The sequence below is a fragment of the Astyanax mexicanus genome, chromosome 6, assembly GCF_023375975.1.
Source record: "Astyanax mexicanus isolate ESR-SI-001 chromosome 6, AstMex3_surface, whole genome shotgun sequence".
Taxonomy (NCBI): Eukaryota; Metazoa; Chordata; class Actinopteri; order Characiformes; family Acestrorhamphidae; genus Astyanax; species Astyanax mexicanus.
Genome location: NC_064413.1, coordinates 51301536 through 51314992, shown reverse-complemented (window position 1 = coordinate 51314992; position 13457 = coordinate 51301536). Strand labels below are relative to the sequence as shown.

The 13457-nt window shown below is 36.3% G+C and overlaps 2 protein-coding genes across 4 annotated transcripts in view; both read left to right on the top strand.

Moving 5' to 3' along the window:
- Positions 1–6560, top strand: part of myo3a (myosin IIIA) — a 160527-nt gene extending 153967 nt beyond the window's left edge. For all 3 annotated transcript variants that reach the window (XM_049480248.1, XM_049480247.1, XM_049480246.1), the window contains 2 exons: positions 3062–3253; positions 4704–6560. In XM_049480248.1, coding sequence (XP_049336205.1) covers positions 3062–3253; positions 4704–4818 — 307 coding nt within the window. In that variant the 3' untranslated portion in view covers positions 4819–6560. The remainder of the gene's footprint in view (positions 1–3061; positions 3254–4703) is intronic.
- A 4578-nt stretch (positions 6561–11138) lies between these two features.
- gad2 (glutamate decarboxylase 2) overlaps positions 11139–13457 on the top strand; it is a 43667-nt gene continuing 41348 nt past the window's right edge. The window contains exons 1-3 of the mRNA XM_022662693.2: positions 11139–11831; positions 12117–12179; positions 12384–12533. Coding sequence (XP_022518414.2) covers positions 11762–11831; positions 12117–12179; positions 12384–12533 — 283 coding nt within the window. The 5' untranslated portion in view covers positions 11139–11761. The remainder of the gene's footprint in view (positions 11832–12116; positions 12180–12383; positions 12534–13457) is intronic.

The window sequence follows — 13457 nt, the reverse complement described above, 5'->3', positions numbered from 1 at the left end:
CACTGCCAGAACCTGCTATCAACTACTGCTGAACTACTGCTGAACTACTGCTGAACTACTGCTGGAGCTGCTGAACTACTGCTGAACTACTGCTGGAGTTTAAGTTCTTACACAAGAGTAGAAACAGGAAACAGAATATTGTATTAATTTTATTCAGGACAGAGTTCACATAAGAGACCACTTCAGTTTCTGATTTCACTATTTATAGGTTTATGTTTGAGTAAAATGAATATTATTGTTTTATTCTACAAACTACAAACAACATTTCTCACAAATTACAAAAAAATATATTGTCATTTAGAGCGTTTATCTGCAGAAAATGAGAAATGGCTGAAATAACAAAAAAAAGATGCAGAGCTTTCAGACCTCAAATAATGCAAATAAATCAAGATCATATTCATTAAGTTTTAAGAGTTCAGAAATCTTAAATATTGGTTGAAATTACCCTGTTTTTTAATCACAGTTTTCATGCATCTTGGCATCATGTTCTCCTCCACCAGTCTTACACACTGCTTTTGGATAACTTTATGCCTTTACTCCTGGTGCAAAAATTCAAGCAGTTCAGTTTGGTTTGATGGCTTGTGATCATCCATCTTCCTCTTGATTATATTCCAGAGGTTTTTAATTTGGTAAAATGTATGAGGTAGGCTTTCAGTTAACAGCTGTGCTGAACTCATCAAGAGTTAATTACTTGAATTTCTTGTCTCTTAATAAAGTGTTTGAGAGCATCAGTTGTAAAGTAGTGAAGAGGTAGAGTTACAGGTACACAGTGAATAGTGAATATATGAGTAATGTTCTTATACATATTATGAGAAGCAACAACTACTCAACTAAATAAAGAAAAGTAAAAAATGACTTAAAGAAATTGAGGTCAGTCAATACGAAAATAAAAATCAAGAACTTTGAAAGTATCCACGAATGCAGTTGCAAAGACTGTCAAAAACATCATGATGATGAAACTGGCTCTCATCAGGGCCGCAAAACTTTCCTCTGTTGTACAGGATAAGTTCATCAGAGTTACTAGCCTCAGAAACCACAAGTTAAGAAACAGCTCCCCAGATAATGCTTCACAAAGTATATTTGTAAAGAGCAGAGGTGGAAAGTAACTAATTACATTTACTCACATTACTGTAATTGAGTAGATTTTATGAGTAATTTGTAATTTTTAAAGTAGTTTTTAAAATAGGTCATTTTACTCAAGTACATTTTTACTCAAGTTATTTACTTCGCTACATTGGAAAACTCTCCGTTACTGAGTAAAAAAACAAATTGTCTGAATTAAACAAAAATTGAGTTTTGTTCTCCATGGCAGCGCAGCTGAACTTTTCCCAGCAGTGTTTATTGCGGTTAGCGGGAGAGACGCTGTGTAAATCAGCTGGGGTCTGTGTGTGCAGCTTGGGGGAACCGGTGTTCTGTTGAGTTATGCTACCCATCAATATGTGCTTCTTTAAGGCACTACGCATGCACTGACCAACATTCTTTTTTGTATGATTTCATGTTTTTCATGATAATTCCTTAAGTTTTTTTATTGAGAACATTAAACAATCTGCTTAAACGTTAGAAAAAAATGTAAATAGCAGTTAAAGCAAAGCAATGGCAAGTAAAAAAATAATAATGAACTGTAAAACTGTAAAAATATGGTTTATAGTCACCTATATGACCATAACCTTTTAATAGTAAAGAAAAAAAATGGATCATAGAAACCTATACCACTTGTTCTTGAAAAGGTTTTATGCGGTGGTCTAAACAAATACTGCCTGAAAGATCCAAATTATTTAATTTAATAATTATTTAATTTACTTTTTTACATCAAGTAACTATGTAACTTTTACTCAAAGTACATTTTAAATTGAGTACTTTTTTACTTTTACTCGAGTAGATTTTTAGATGGGTACTTTTACTTTTACTTCAGTAGAATTTAAGCAAAGTAAAGGTCCTTTTACTTAATTACAATTTTTTAGTACTTTTTCCAGATTCTAAATCTTTAAGTGTAAGGTTATAAGGCTGGAGCAGGTCAGCAAAGCTTACATGCTCCAGTTACGAAGAGAAAAACTCCAGAAAACTGCACAGAGAAGGAAAGACAGATAAAACAAGAGAGAGAGAAAGATGGCTGTCGTTTGGCTGAGAAAAGACTGTTTGCAATAAAGGAGGACAGCAGCGTTAATCCAGAGGAGCGAAGAAAGACTAGACCTTGTGGAGAAAAAACAAATAGACATACTGCATCTCTGACACAGCTGAGAGAGTGATAGAGAGAGAGAGAGAGAGAGAGAGAGAGAGAGAAAATGTGATAAAGAGAGTGAAAGAGAGATAGACAGAACGTGAGAGAGATTGTGAGAGAGACATAGAGAAAGTTACTATTGTTATTATTATTGTTACACTGCAAAAAAATCCATTGGCAAAACTAGACAAATATATGCAAATTAAGACAAATATATGTATATTAAGCAAAAAAATCTGCCAATGGGATACGCAAAATTTTCTTAGTAAGATTTCTTACAAAAAGCAATGGCAAAGTCTCAAAATGAGGAAAATAACACCTAAATCAAGCAAAAAAGTCACTGTTTTTGGACACAAGTATCAGAATAACTTGATTGCTGCTTGATTGTGCTTATTTTGAGTTCAAATTACTGATTAAAAGAATGATTAAGATAATTATCTCTAAAATAAGCAAAATAATCTAACACTTATATAATGCTTAGTAAGACAAAAAGTCGTATCAGAGAGGAAATTAAGATTTATTGCCTTAAATTTAGAAAATTTCACTTGCTAAGATTTAGTTTTTTTGCAGTGTACTATTGTACTTTTGTCATTGTTTTTTTATTGATGTTTCTGTTAACATTTTCATTAATGTCTTACTATATGTTCAGTTTTTGACATTTGTGTGCTTTGGCAACATTGTTTTTAAAACAGTCATGCTAATAAAGCCAATTTGAATTAAATCATATTAATTGATATAAAGAGTGAGAGATATATATATATATATATAGAGAGAGAGAGAGTGATAGAGAAGTGTCTGATGAGTCTCATACTGATCACAGATCTTCTTCTCTCTGTTTATCAGCCCAAAGAAGCTGCTGGACATTGACGACCAGTACTACCAGGGTCTGAGCACCAGTAAATCCACCGGCTGCCTCCCCAGCGAGACCCAAACCTCCAGTGAGCTGAAAACTCCAGCAGAGAGGAGACAGTCCACTGAGAGACCACTGTCTGATATTCCACAATCAGACACTCCCAAACCACCCAAAGATAAGAGGTAAGTACACCCTAGTGAAAGATTAAAGTAGATTATAGTATACTAAGCATTATTATACTATAGTGCACTAAAGTGTTCTTGTAGCCACATTATTATTAATCAGTATATTTAAAGAGTGATAAAATGGAACAACTTATTTTTGTACTTATTATACTTTAATTATAGTATAAACATAGTACAAAAAATCTTACTTAAATTGTGCTAAGTGTACTTAACTGTACTAAAATGGAACTATTTTAAATATACTTTAAAAGTAACATTTAAACATTTAAACTACTTTATGTATTTAACCCCATATTTTAAATATGCTTACAGAAAAATTATAATACATTTAAAAATGAGTATTACAACTGTATTATTATTAATTATACACCAGATATATTAGAAATGTACTAAGAATTGATGTTAAATATATATATATATATATATATATATATATATATATATATATATATATATATATATATATATATATATGTGATCTAATTACATTACAGTACATATATGCTTCTTGTTCCTGTCTTTTGAAAGCAGCACACTTCTAGTATACTTCGTTGGGTATAAAAATATATTTTAATATAACGAGTAACAAAAATATGAACACCACGCAAGGGTTAATAAAGAAGACTGGGCAAAAATCTCAGTCTCTAGATGCCCAAAACACTTACAGTTGTATTTGCAGCGAATGGTGTCTCTACTAAATATTGATATAGGGGGGCTGAGTACTTGCTTAAAGTCACACTTTTTAGATTTTTATTTGAAAAAAAAATGTGAAAACCATGTATCATTTTTGTTCCTCTTTACAATTATGTACTACTTTGTGTTTGTCTATCACTTAAAATCTCAATAAAACACATTTATGGGTCTTGCCCTGCTCTAGCCACCTGTTGGTTTTCAATTTTTACATTTTTATCAGACTTTCTGAACATAGATCTCCAGCCTAATCCACTTTTACTGCCATATTTGGTATCTGATATATATCTATATCTGATAAAAGTCACAGAACAATCAACAGGGGACCTGTTTAGGGGTACTTTGTGTAGGATTGAGGGAGATAACTGGGTGGGTGGAGTAAAGTAATGGGAAATCTTTCATAAATGTAAAAAATGGAATAATTTCATTGTAATTGCTTTGTGACTTGTGTTGCTATACACTCCCAAAATAAAAATGATGAAGATTTATGTTTGTGGTTCTAAGGTGAGAGGTATGAATACTTTTGCAAGCCACTGTATTCAGGTGTCCAAATACTTTTGTCCAGTGTGTAGTATATATAGTGCATGTGTGGGGGAACAGGAGATTATATGGAAAGATACAGATGTACACGATCATACAGGAACACACACACACACACACACACACACACACACACACACACACTCCTGTATCTGCTCGTCCTCTGCACACGTTCTGCTTACCAAGTTGAGCTTTATCTGCTCTGCTCTGTCCACAGGCTCTCTTTTCCCAGAATGCCCTCTACCGAGAGTCAAAGTGAGGACAACCCTTACGACTACAGGAAGCTGCTGAGGAAGACCTCCCAACGAGGAAGACTTATCAAACAGTACTAGCCTCTCTGTGGCTACAGGCGTAATGCTAACAGTACTGTGGGGTTGTGAATATGTTGTATATATATATATTAATAGAATGGCTGTCAGGGTGTGTGTGTGTGTCCTTGGGTTATGCAATGCTAAAGCTAATGAAGGAATACTTTAACCAGAAAGCTGCATGGTGGCGTTATGATCTTGTACTAACAATGCTAACAGTGCTAATGCTAACTAGCGTATAGAGGGGAAGGCACGGGAGTCACTGCATTTATGAGTTACGCCCCCTGATAGCGCTTTTCCACCAACGTGGAACCAGTACCAAGCTAGTTTGCCAGTTGAACCAGTTCGCCGTGTTTTCACCAACAAAAGTAGATTCTGGGACCAGGAACTAGGGCTGCATGATATTAGAAAAAAATTACATTGCAAATTATCTTTTTTCAACTATATATATTGCAAAATTAAAACTATGCAGGGCCTATGATGTCACCAGCCCTGCCCCCATCCATGCATGCGTCTTGCTTTCGGACCAATCAAAAGCCGAGTCAGCGCTGAGCTCTCAAAACCCGAGGAAAACAGCAAAAAAAATCTGACATTTAAATGGTTTTTTAAAAGTTAAATAAGAGCGTTTGTTTTTCTAAGATTAAAAGAGTGAATTCAGCTGTAACTGGAAATATCTGCGCCGCAACAATGTGCTGGCGGCCATGCAGTTACCTCATGTTTACTTCTGCCCTCCCCTCGCACTCCCCCTCTCCCTCGTGCTTCTCAGGCAGCAGCAGCCTGTCACTCACACAGACACAGAGACAGCGCTGTGTATCTACAAAAATGTTGTACTATTCAGGCCACACCTGACTATAAACCTGCACTTTTAATTCAAATTAAATAGACCATGTACACAAATAACGTTGTGTTCTGCGAACAGTGCTGCAACATGGCTGGTTTATAAAAGAAATGCAGAGAACAAATTGGTAAATATTATGAGAAAAAATAAAAAGTTGATTAATTATTGGGTTGCCAGTTTAAGAAGCTCAGAGGAAAAGGAGCAATTTCCGCTCATGATTTTACAGGGCTGCTGTGATTACCATCAGTTAGTGTTCAAAGCTTGTGAAAGCAGTAGCAGTTTATAGTCCGGAAGTTACGGTAATTATTGTGACAGGCCTGCCTACCTACATGCACCGTCATTTTGGCTTTGGAAAACTTTGGAATCATTTTTAACAGATTTTAGCTTTAATTTGCATTAATAAAGTTAATCATTAAAGCAGTTGTGAAGGGACAGAACAGTGGCATGTATATATGTACATATTATATTTACATTTTATTTCTACAGTATGACTTCTGTATTTCATTTAATAAATTAAGGGGAAATAACTTTTCCATCATGGGTTAAATTATACTTACTTTCCTCCTTTACAAGTTCTCTGAGAGTTTTAAATGGTTTGTGCTGAACAGTTTGTACTTTATTTCATGATTTTGATCTTGTGTATCTATAATATCTAAAAACTGTAAAGTGCTCAGTTTACTATTAATTTTCCATGCTGTAATTTACCAGGATGTTTACAAACCAGGGCAAAAAAAACAATCTTAATAAATAATAAAACTGTAAATATATCATGTAAGTCCTGTAACTGGAGAATTATGTTCATTATCGGAGAAACAGATATCTATATTGTACATATTGTCCAGTGATAATGATGCTGGAGTGTAAAAGTGTCATGTGAAGATAAATATTTGATGTTTTATTCAATTAAATGGTGTGTTTACCGTTCATATGTATCGTGTTGTATTGTTTTTTTTTTTTCTCATTAAGCCGGTCTTGTTAGTGTTGGAGTATAAAAATCATCATAATTCATCATCTCTCAGTTTGCTAGTCTGTCTTTATCATCAGATGTCCTTGTTTGCTGGTTTGTGGAGGTGAAGGAGGTGAATGAGGTGGAGTAATGTATTTTTACTACAGGACATCTGTGAAATTAATGATGAGAAGTCTTGACATAAATGATTGAGATGGGAGTAGCTACTCCATTTATGCACTTCCATCACCCCTAAAAAACAAGATGATATTATCTTATAATCAAGTCATAGCAATGATATAACTTCCTGAAGGAAATGTATGATGGATGTATGATGGACCCCGATCGCTAAGATCATTACGGTATTGTTAGGTGGTTGTTATTCTATCCCAGGTGGTTGCTTTGTTGTTACTAACTGGTTGCTAAAGTGATGCAGAAGTCTTTTTTGTGTGGTGGTTGCTATGGTGTTCTTTTAGATTTTCTGCCCTGGGGCTTTTAATTTGAAACCAAAAATGGATAAATAGCCTATCGGCTAACTATTGAATTTGTTGTGATTGTACTGGATCTTTTTTGGAGTTACTGCTTTTTCTTTATTTGTGAGAGAGAAAGAGGCCATGTCTCCACTGTTTTACTCCCAGTATCCCATAATTCACAGTGACAGGGCAATAACTTGGGATTTGATCTGACAAAAAGACAACGCAAGACCCTAAAACACAGTGGCTCTCAAGTGGAGTGGGAGTGTGTTTGAGGATAGAGAGTCAAACATACAGATTTATACAAAGAAGGTTATGGTTAAATTGTTGTGTTACTGTGAATAATCAAAATATATAAGATAAGAAAGATAAAATGTATTATTTCCACATTTTACACAAAATGAATGTACAATTGTTACATTTTTGGTAAACAAAAAAAAATCTCTCAGAACATTACAATAACTGATGTGGTGCACTACTAGGGCCAGATAAAATCTTTTTTTTAGCAAATTTGGTGATTTAATTTTCTGTTTTTTTCATCACATTTAGGATTTTTACTATTTGAATAGTGTTGTCAGGCAATTAAAATAATGAATCCAAGTACTGTGGTTGCTAAGGTGTTGCTACATTGATGCAAAGGAGTTGCTATGGTATCTGTGGTGATTTCTAGGGTGCTGTTAGGTGGTTGCTATGTGGTTGCTACATGGTTGCTAAGTGGTTGGTAGGTGTTTTGCTATGGTGCTATGGTGCTATGGTGCTAAGGAGTTGCTATGGTATCTGTGATGATTTCCAGGGTGCTGTTAGGTGATTCCTAGGTGGTTGCTACATGGTTACTAAGTGGTTGGTAGTCTTGCTATGGTGTTGATAAGTGTCCATGGTGATTGCTGTGGTGTTGCTAGGTGATTGCCAAGGTGTTGTTAAGTGGTGGATGATGAATGCATAGCTAACATGGCTCATATGATCGTTAAGATTGTTAAGGTGTTGTAAGGTGGTTGCTGTGGTATCCCCAGTGGTTGATATGTTGTTGCTAACTGGTTGCTAAGGTAATGTAATGAAATTTGTGATGGTTGCTATGAGGTTGCTAAATGGTTGTTAGGTGGCTGTTAAGGAGTTGCTATGGTATCAGTGGTGATTGCTACGGTGTTGCTAGGAGGTTGCTAGGGTGTTGATTAGTGGTTGCTACATGGTTGCTAAAGACTTGCTTTGGTATCTGTGGTGATTGCTAGGGTGCTGTTAGGTGGCTGCTATATGGTTGCTGGTTAAATTGTTGTTTTACTGTGAATAATAATTTTTTATAGAAGATTTTCCACAAGATTATTGTATAATTGTTCATTTATTGTAAAATTTTAGAGCTAAAAAAAGAAAATAAAGGAGCAGAATGCAAAGCTTTGGGCACATGAGAGATTTGAGCTCTCAGGCTACTTTTACTGAAAGGCTTAATTAGCTGGCTAGGGCTGTGGCTTGTTCACAGGTGATGTCAATTACAACAATCAGCAGCCATGAGCTCCTCTAAGTAGCTGCAACTCTCCAGCACTAAGAACATACCCTATAAGGCTAAGAACAAATTCTTGGCTATTCCTAAGAGCTTGGGTTTGGAATGGTTTTAAGGGTGCATTAAAAAAAGGACGCAGCTGATGTATCCTTTCTTGCAGCCTTTGGTTATGCACAGTTCTCCGCACATATGCACTGCAATGCAAAGGGAAAAATGGCTGTTCTGTGTGTGTACTGTGTGGCTCTGACACACAGCCTAGCAAAGCTATTTTTAAGTAGTCGTTTCCTAAGTTTTAAGTTAAGGCCTGGAGGAAGACTTCAGGAAGATTGATCAGGCTCTGGACTATGATCACCAAAATGTCATAAAAAAAAAGGCTTTACTGTGTCTTCATCACTACAAAGTTCAGCACCTGAGGTTCTTAAAGGAGCATCTAAACAAGCCTGATGAATTTTGGAAGCAACTGGAAGAAGGTAAAACATCTAACTTTTAACATTCTGCAAAACATGGGTGCAAAAAGTGTGTTCTAACAAAGCTTTTATGTAAAAAAAATAAAAACAGTTATGTTTCATGTTACTTACCAATAATGTTAAATGTTACATATTAAATTTACAATATCCATGCCTGGAAATATCGTAATAATATCGTAATACAATTTAAAATACCCCTAAAATAGATCATACCTTGTTATCTCTTGCTTCACTAATATTTTTAGTCACCTGGCTTGCTTCTTCATTAACATTGTAACTGTCACTAAATAAAAGTAGATGCTACCTAGCTTTTTTACATATACTTGCTAATTGCCATCAGTAAATTTACAATTCCACTTTAAATACTGCTGTCCTGACAGACAAGCTTTTGGCTTGTAGGCACTTTGAAATAAACATCTTTGGCTTTTAAGGTGGAACAGATCATGCAAATAAGAATCCAGGTTTAGGTTTATATGGACTGTTTGTCATTTCTGCACATAATGTAAGCAGAAATGTATAAAAAAAGTCTTAAAGTATATAAAACATATACTACAGGTCAATATCATGCATGCACCATTTTAAGGTGGAAGGGAAATATATTTTAAGGTGGAAAGGACAATGTGAATAATATATTGAAACTGAGTGTTGCTCCCATATATGAGTACTTCTACAGTTAATTCAGATAACCATGCAGTGAATCTCAATACACTGATGTTTAAACATAACAGTTAATGTTCAGATTCTTTTACATTTTATTATTTAGATTGTTTTGTGTGGGCTATGCCTTTAATGTAGCAATGTACTGTGTAGTGGTATGTGCTTAAAAAGCTGTTGATTTTGCTGTATAATATATATTCTTTAGGACCCCTGACTTTAATAACATTGCATTACATTACATTTAGCGGACTCTTTATCCAAAGCGACTTACAAATAATGATGTACATTTAGCAACAGATGACATAGAAGTTCAATACAAACAAAACATTTTAGGCAGGGCCTAAAGGAGGCCAAATGGAAATAGAGGGGTATAGGAGGAAAGGAGGGAAGGAAGGAAACTGGTTTTCCTTTATATAGTGAAGAAAAACCTGACCCCAATTATCATTATCATATATATCATAAATAGTATATCATGCATATATACAGCTCTGGAAAATAAGAGACCATTTAAAAATGATGAGGTTCTTTGATTTTACCAATTGAAAACCTCTGGAAAATAAAGAGGAAGATGGATGATCACAAGCCATCAAACTTAGCTGAACTGCTTGAATTTTTGCACCAGGAGTGGTATAAAGTTATCTAAAAGCAGTGTAAGACTGGTGAAGGAGAACATGCCACAATGCATTAAAAACGGTGACTAAAAAAACAGGGTTATTCCACCAAATATTGATTTCTGAACTCTTAAAACTTTATGAATATGAGCTTGGTTTTTTTTTGCATTATTTGAGGTCTGAAAGCTCTGCATCTTTTTTTGTTATTTCAGCCATTTCTCATTTTCTGCAAATAAAAGCTCTGAATGATAATATTTTTATTTGTAATTTAGGAGGAATGTTGTTCGTAGATTAGAGAATAAGAGGTCTCTTCATTTTTTTTCCAAAGCTGTATATATACATATATATTGCAATGCACACTCTTAGATGTTGCTCTCCCACCATTTATTTCCTTAAAGGGCTTTTTTTTAGGCTTTCTGCGCATTATTCACGCAGCTGCAGAGAAATACCCGCATATCTGTAGACGCAAAACCAGCAGAGCTCTGCTTTCACCAGCATAACAGAGAGAGAGGATTTGGGTTCCACCCTAACCCTCTACCCCCCAACCCCACCCCCCTACTCAACGCCCCCCATCCAGCCCCCCATCCCACCAACCTACTTGCCTACCCACCCCAAAATTATATACACACACATGCACACATATTTATATATTTATGTACTTTGACCATCTTGAGCTAAAATTGCGCACAGGCGCGAGCTAAGCCGTGCGCCACGAGGGCTCCAGGAGGGGCCAGGAACTGTCACGCACGACTCGGGGACGCAGAGCGGGTCGTCACGAGAAGTGAATCATGCTGGAATTTGTGTGCGTGGGTGTGGGGGGTGGGGGGAGAAGTGGGAGGGTAGGTACGGGGTTCTAACATTAGTGCACCGTTAGTGCGTCCTACTTTTTTCCCTCCACGCACGCTGGATTATGATGCGACCTGCAAAAAAATAAATTAAGCAAAGCCTTAATCCGGCTCGCGGGCGCGCAAACTCGCACTCTCTCCCGCTCTCTCTCTTTCTCCCCACCTCCCCGCACAGCTCGTGCGCGCTCGTGCAAGGGTCTCTCCGGCAGCACCTCTCTGGAAGCATGCAGTGACCGGAGAGCTGCGCAGCTCCACCGTCGCGTGCGCGAGAGGCGGCGGCGTGCATGCGCTGCGTAATAAAAAAGGCAAGGCGAGAAAGGGCGCACCGGTGGCGCGTGTGGACTTTTATTGCGCAGCGCCGGGATTGGGAAAAAGAAAAGCACGCTCACTTCGCTTCTGTGCGTCAGATTTGTTTTGCATGCACGCGCGCTCGCGTACGCAGCTGCGCTTTTTACAGCAGCAACAGCATCAGCAACACCAGCATCCAACATCCAGCGAGGACCTGAGCGGAGCTTCCCGCGCCGTTCCCCCCTTTTCTCCCCTCCTCTCCCCCTTTATTTGTCCTCTTCCCTCCCTCCATCACCCCTGGATGGGCTCGGTTTATCTTTCCTAGCCGCAGACAGCGTCGTTTTCGCGCCATGGCTTCGCACGGCTTTTGGTCTCTGGGCGCCCAGAACGCGGGAGACAACAACAGCGGCTCGAGCACGCGTGAGTACAGCGGAGGCTAATTTTTAGCTAATGATTTATAACAAAAAAATAAAAATATATATAATAAGGATCCAAAACAGGAAGCATAAAGGCTTAAAATGCTTAAAACAGCGCTAAAGCGTTTATTTCGTGTTTTATTCGTTTTTTAAGGTGTTTAAATTGTTTAAAGAGTTTTTAAATACGTCCCTTATTTTTTCGACCAGAAATAACGTTAGTTACTACGTTTCTTACAATCTAAAATTCAGATTTTAATATTTTTGTATCTATTTTTCTCGTTCGCTTTAGCTCGGGCTTGGTGCCAAGCGGCGGCCCAAAAATTCGGAGGAGGCATCGGCTCGAAATTATGTGGTAAGATCATTTATTTATCACCAAAAAGAGGCGCTAATCTTTATTATAAGACTATATAAAATAGTAGTGACATTTTTATTGTGGTTCTTATATATATTTAGTGTATTTATAGGCCTACATCACAAATTTAAATATTTATATATCAAATTGTGAAGAAAAAAAAGTATATAAAATAAAATAATATAATGTAACGTTAATTTGAAGCGCTGCTGAATGTCGGGGAGATGGAGAAGGGCGCAGACCCCTCTGCAGCTAAACAGGGAGAAGACCCTCTGGCGGAGAGCTGCAGCTGCAGTGATAAACCATGCATCTGCTCCAAAGCCACGGTGGGCTTCTCTCACCTCTATTCAACAGGTAAACATTATTCTGGGATGTATTATTATTTTCCTTTTTCTTTTTCGTTTTTTGGATGCAGCCGGATTAGCCAAGCTAACCTACACATCACGCAAGGTCATGGCCATATCTAGCGAAATTATTATTAAGCTTTATGTATAGTGCAACATTTGTCTGTTTTAATGTATATTTATTTGGGGGTTTTATTTTGTATTTATTTCTGTGTTTATGTGTGTATTTATTATTTACTAATTTCCCCGTCATTTTCTGTAAAAAGTGCCTGTTTTTCCTTTGAAAAAAAAAAACAAGAATATATTTATATTTTCTATATATATGTATTTATATATATTCTAAAAAGGAAGTCAACATTATATACACAGAACGTAGCATACATCTTAAAGTACAGTGCATGTGTGTATGTGTGTGCTCTCGCGTGCGTGTCTGTGTGTGTGTGTGTGAATGCGCGCGTGTGTGTGCGTGTCTGCGTGCGTGCGGGTGTGTGTCTAGAAATAGATATGTATTAATAATAATGTATAATAATGTATAAAGCCTACCAACTAAATGCATGCATGTGTGTTTTATTTTTTTTCATTCGCGTTATAATGGGGCTCCTGTTGTTTAAATGTTTCATTTATTTATGCATTTGTTTTATATTTATGTCTTACTGGTAATTATTAATGATTAACGATCATTAATACGTGATTAGATGTACAGTTTAAGAAAGAAAATGATTGTAAATTATATGTTTTTTTTTTTAACTGATATGAGATTTTTTGGGTTTGTTTTTTATAAATCCTGATGATTTGGGATTTTTTGGTAAAGCATTATTCATTTATTTGACTTATTTGATTTATTTAAAACCAAAACTGATTTTGCTAAAACTGAGATTGCCGTTTATCATTAATTCAACACATTTCGCCGATGTTCTTTTCTGATGGTATTTAT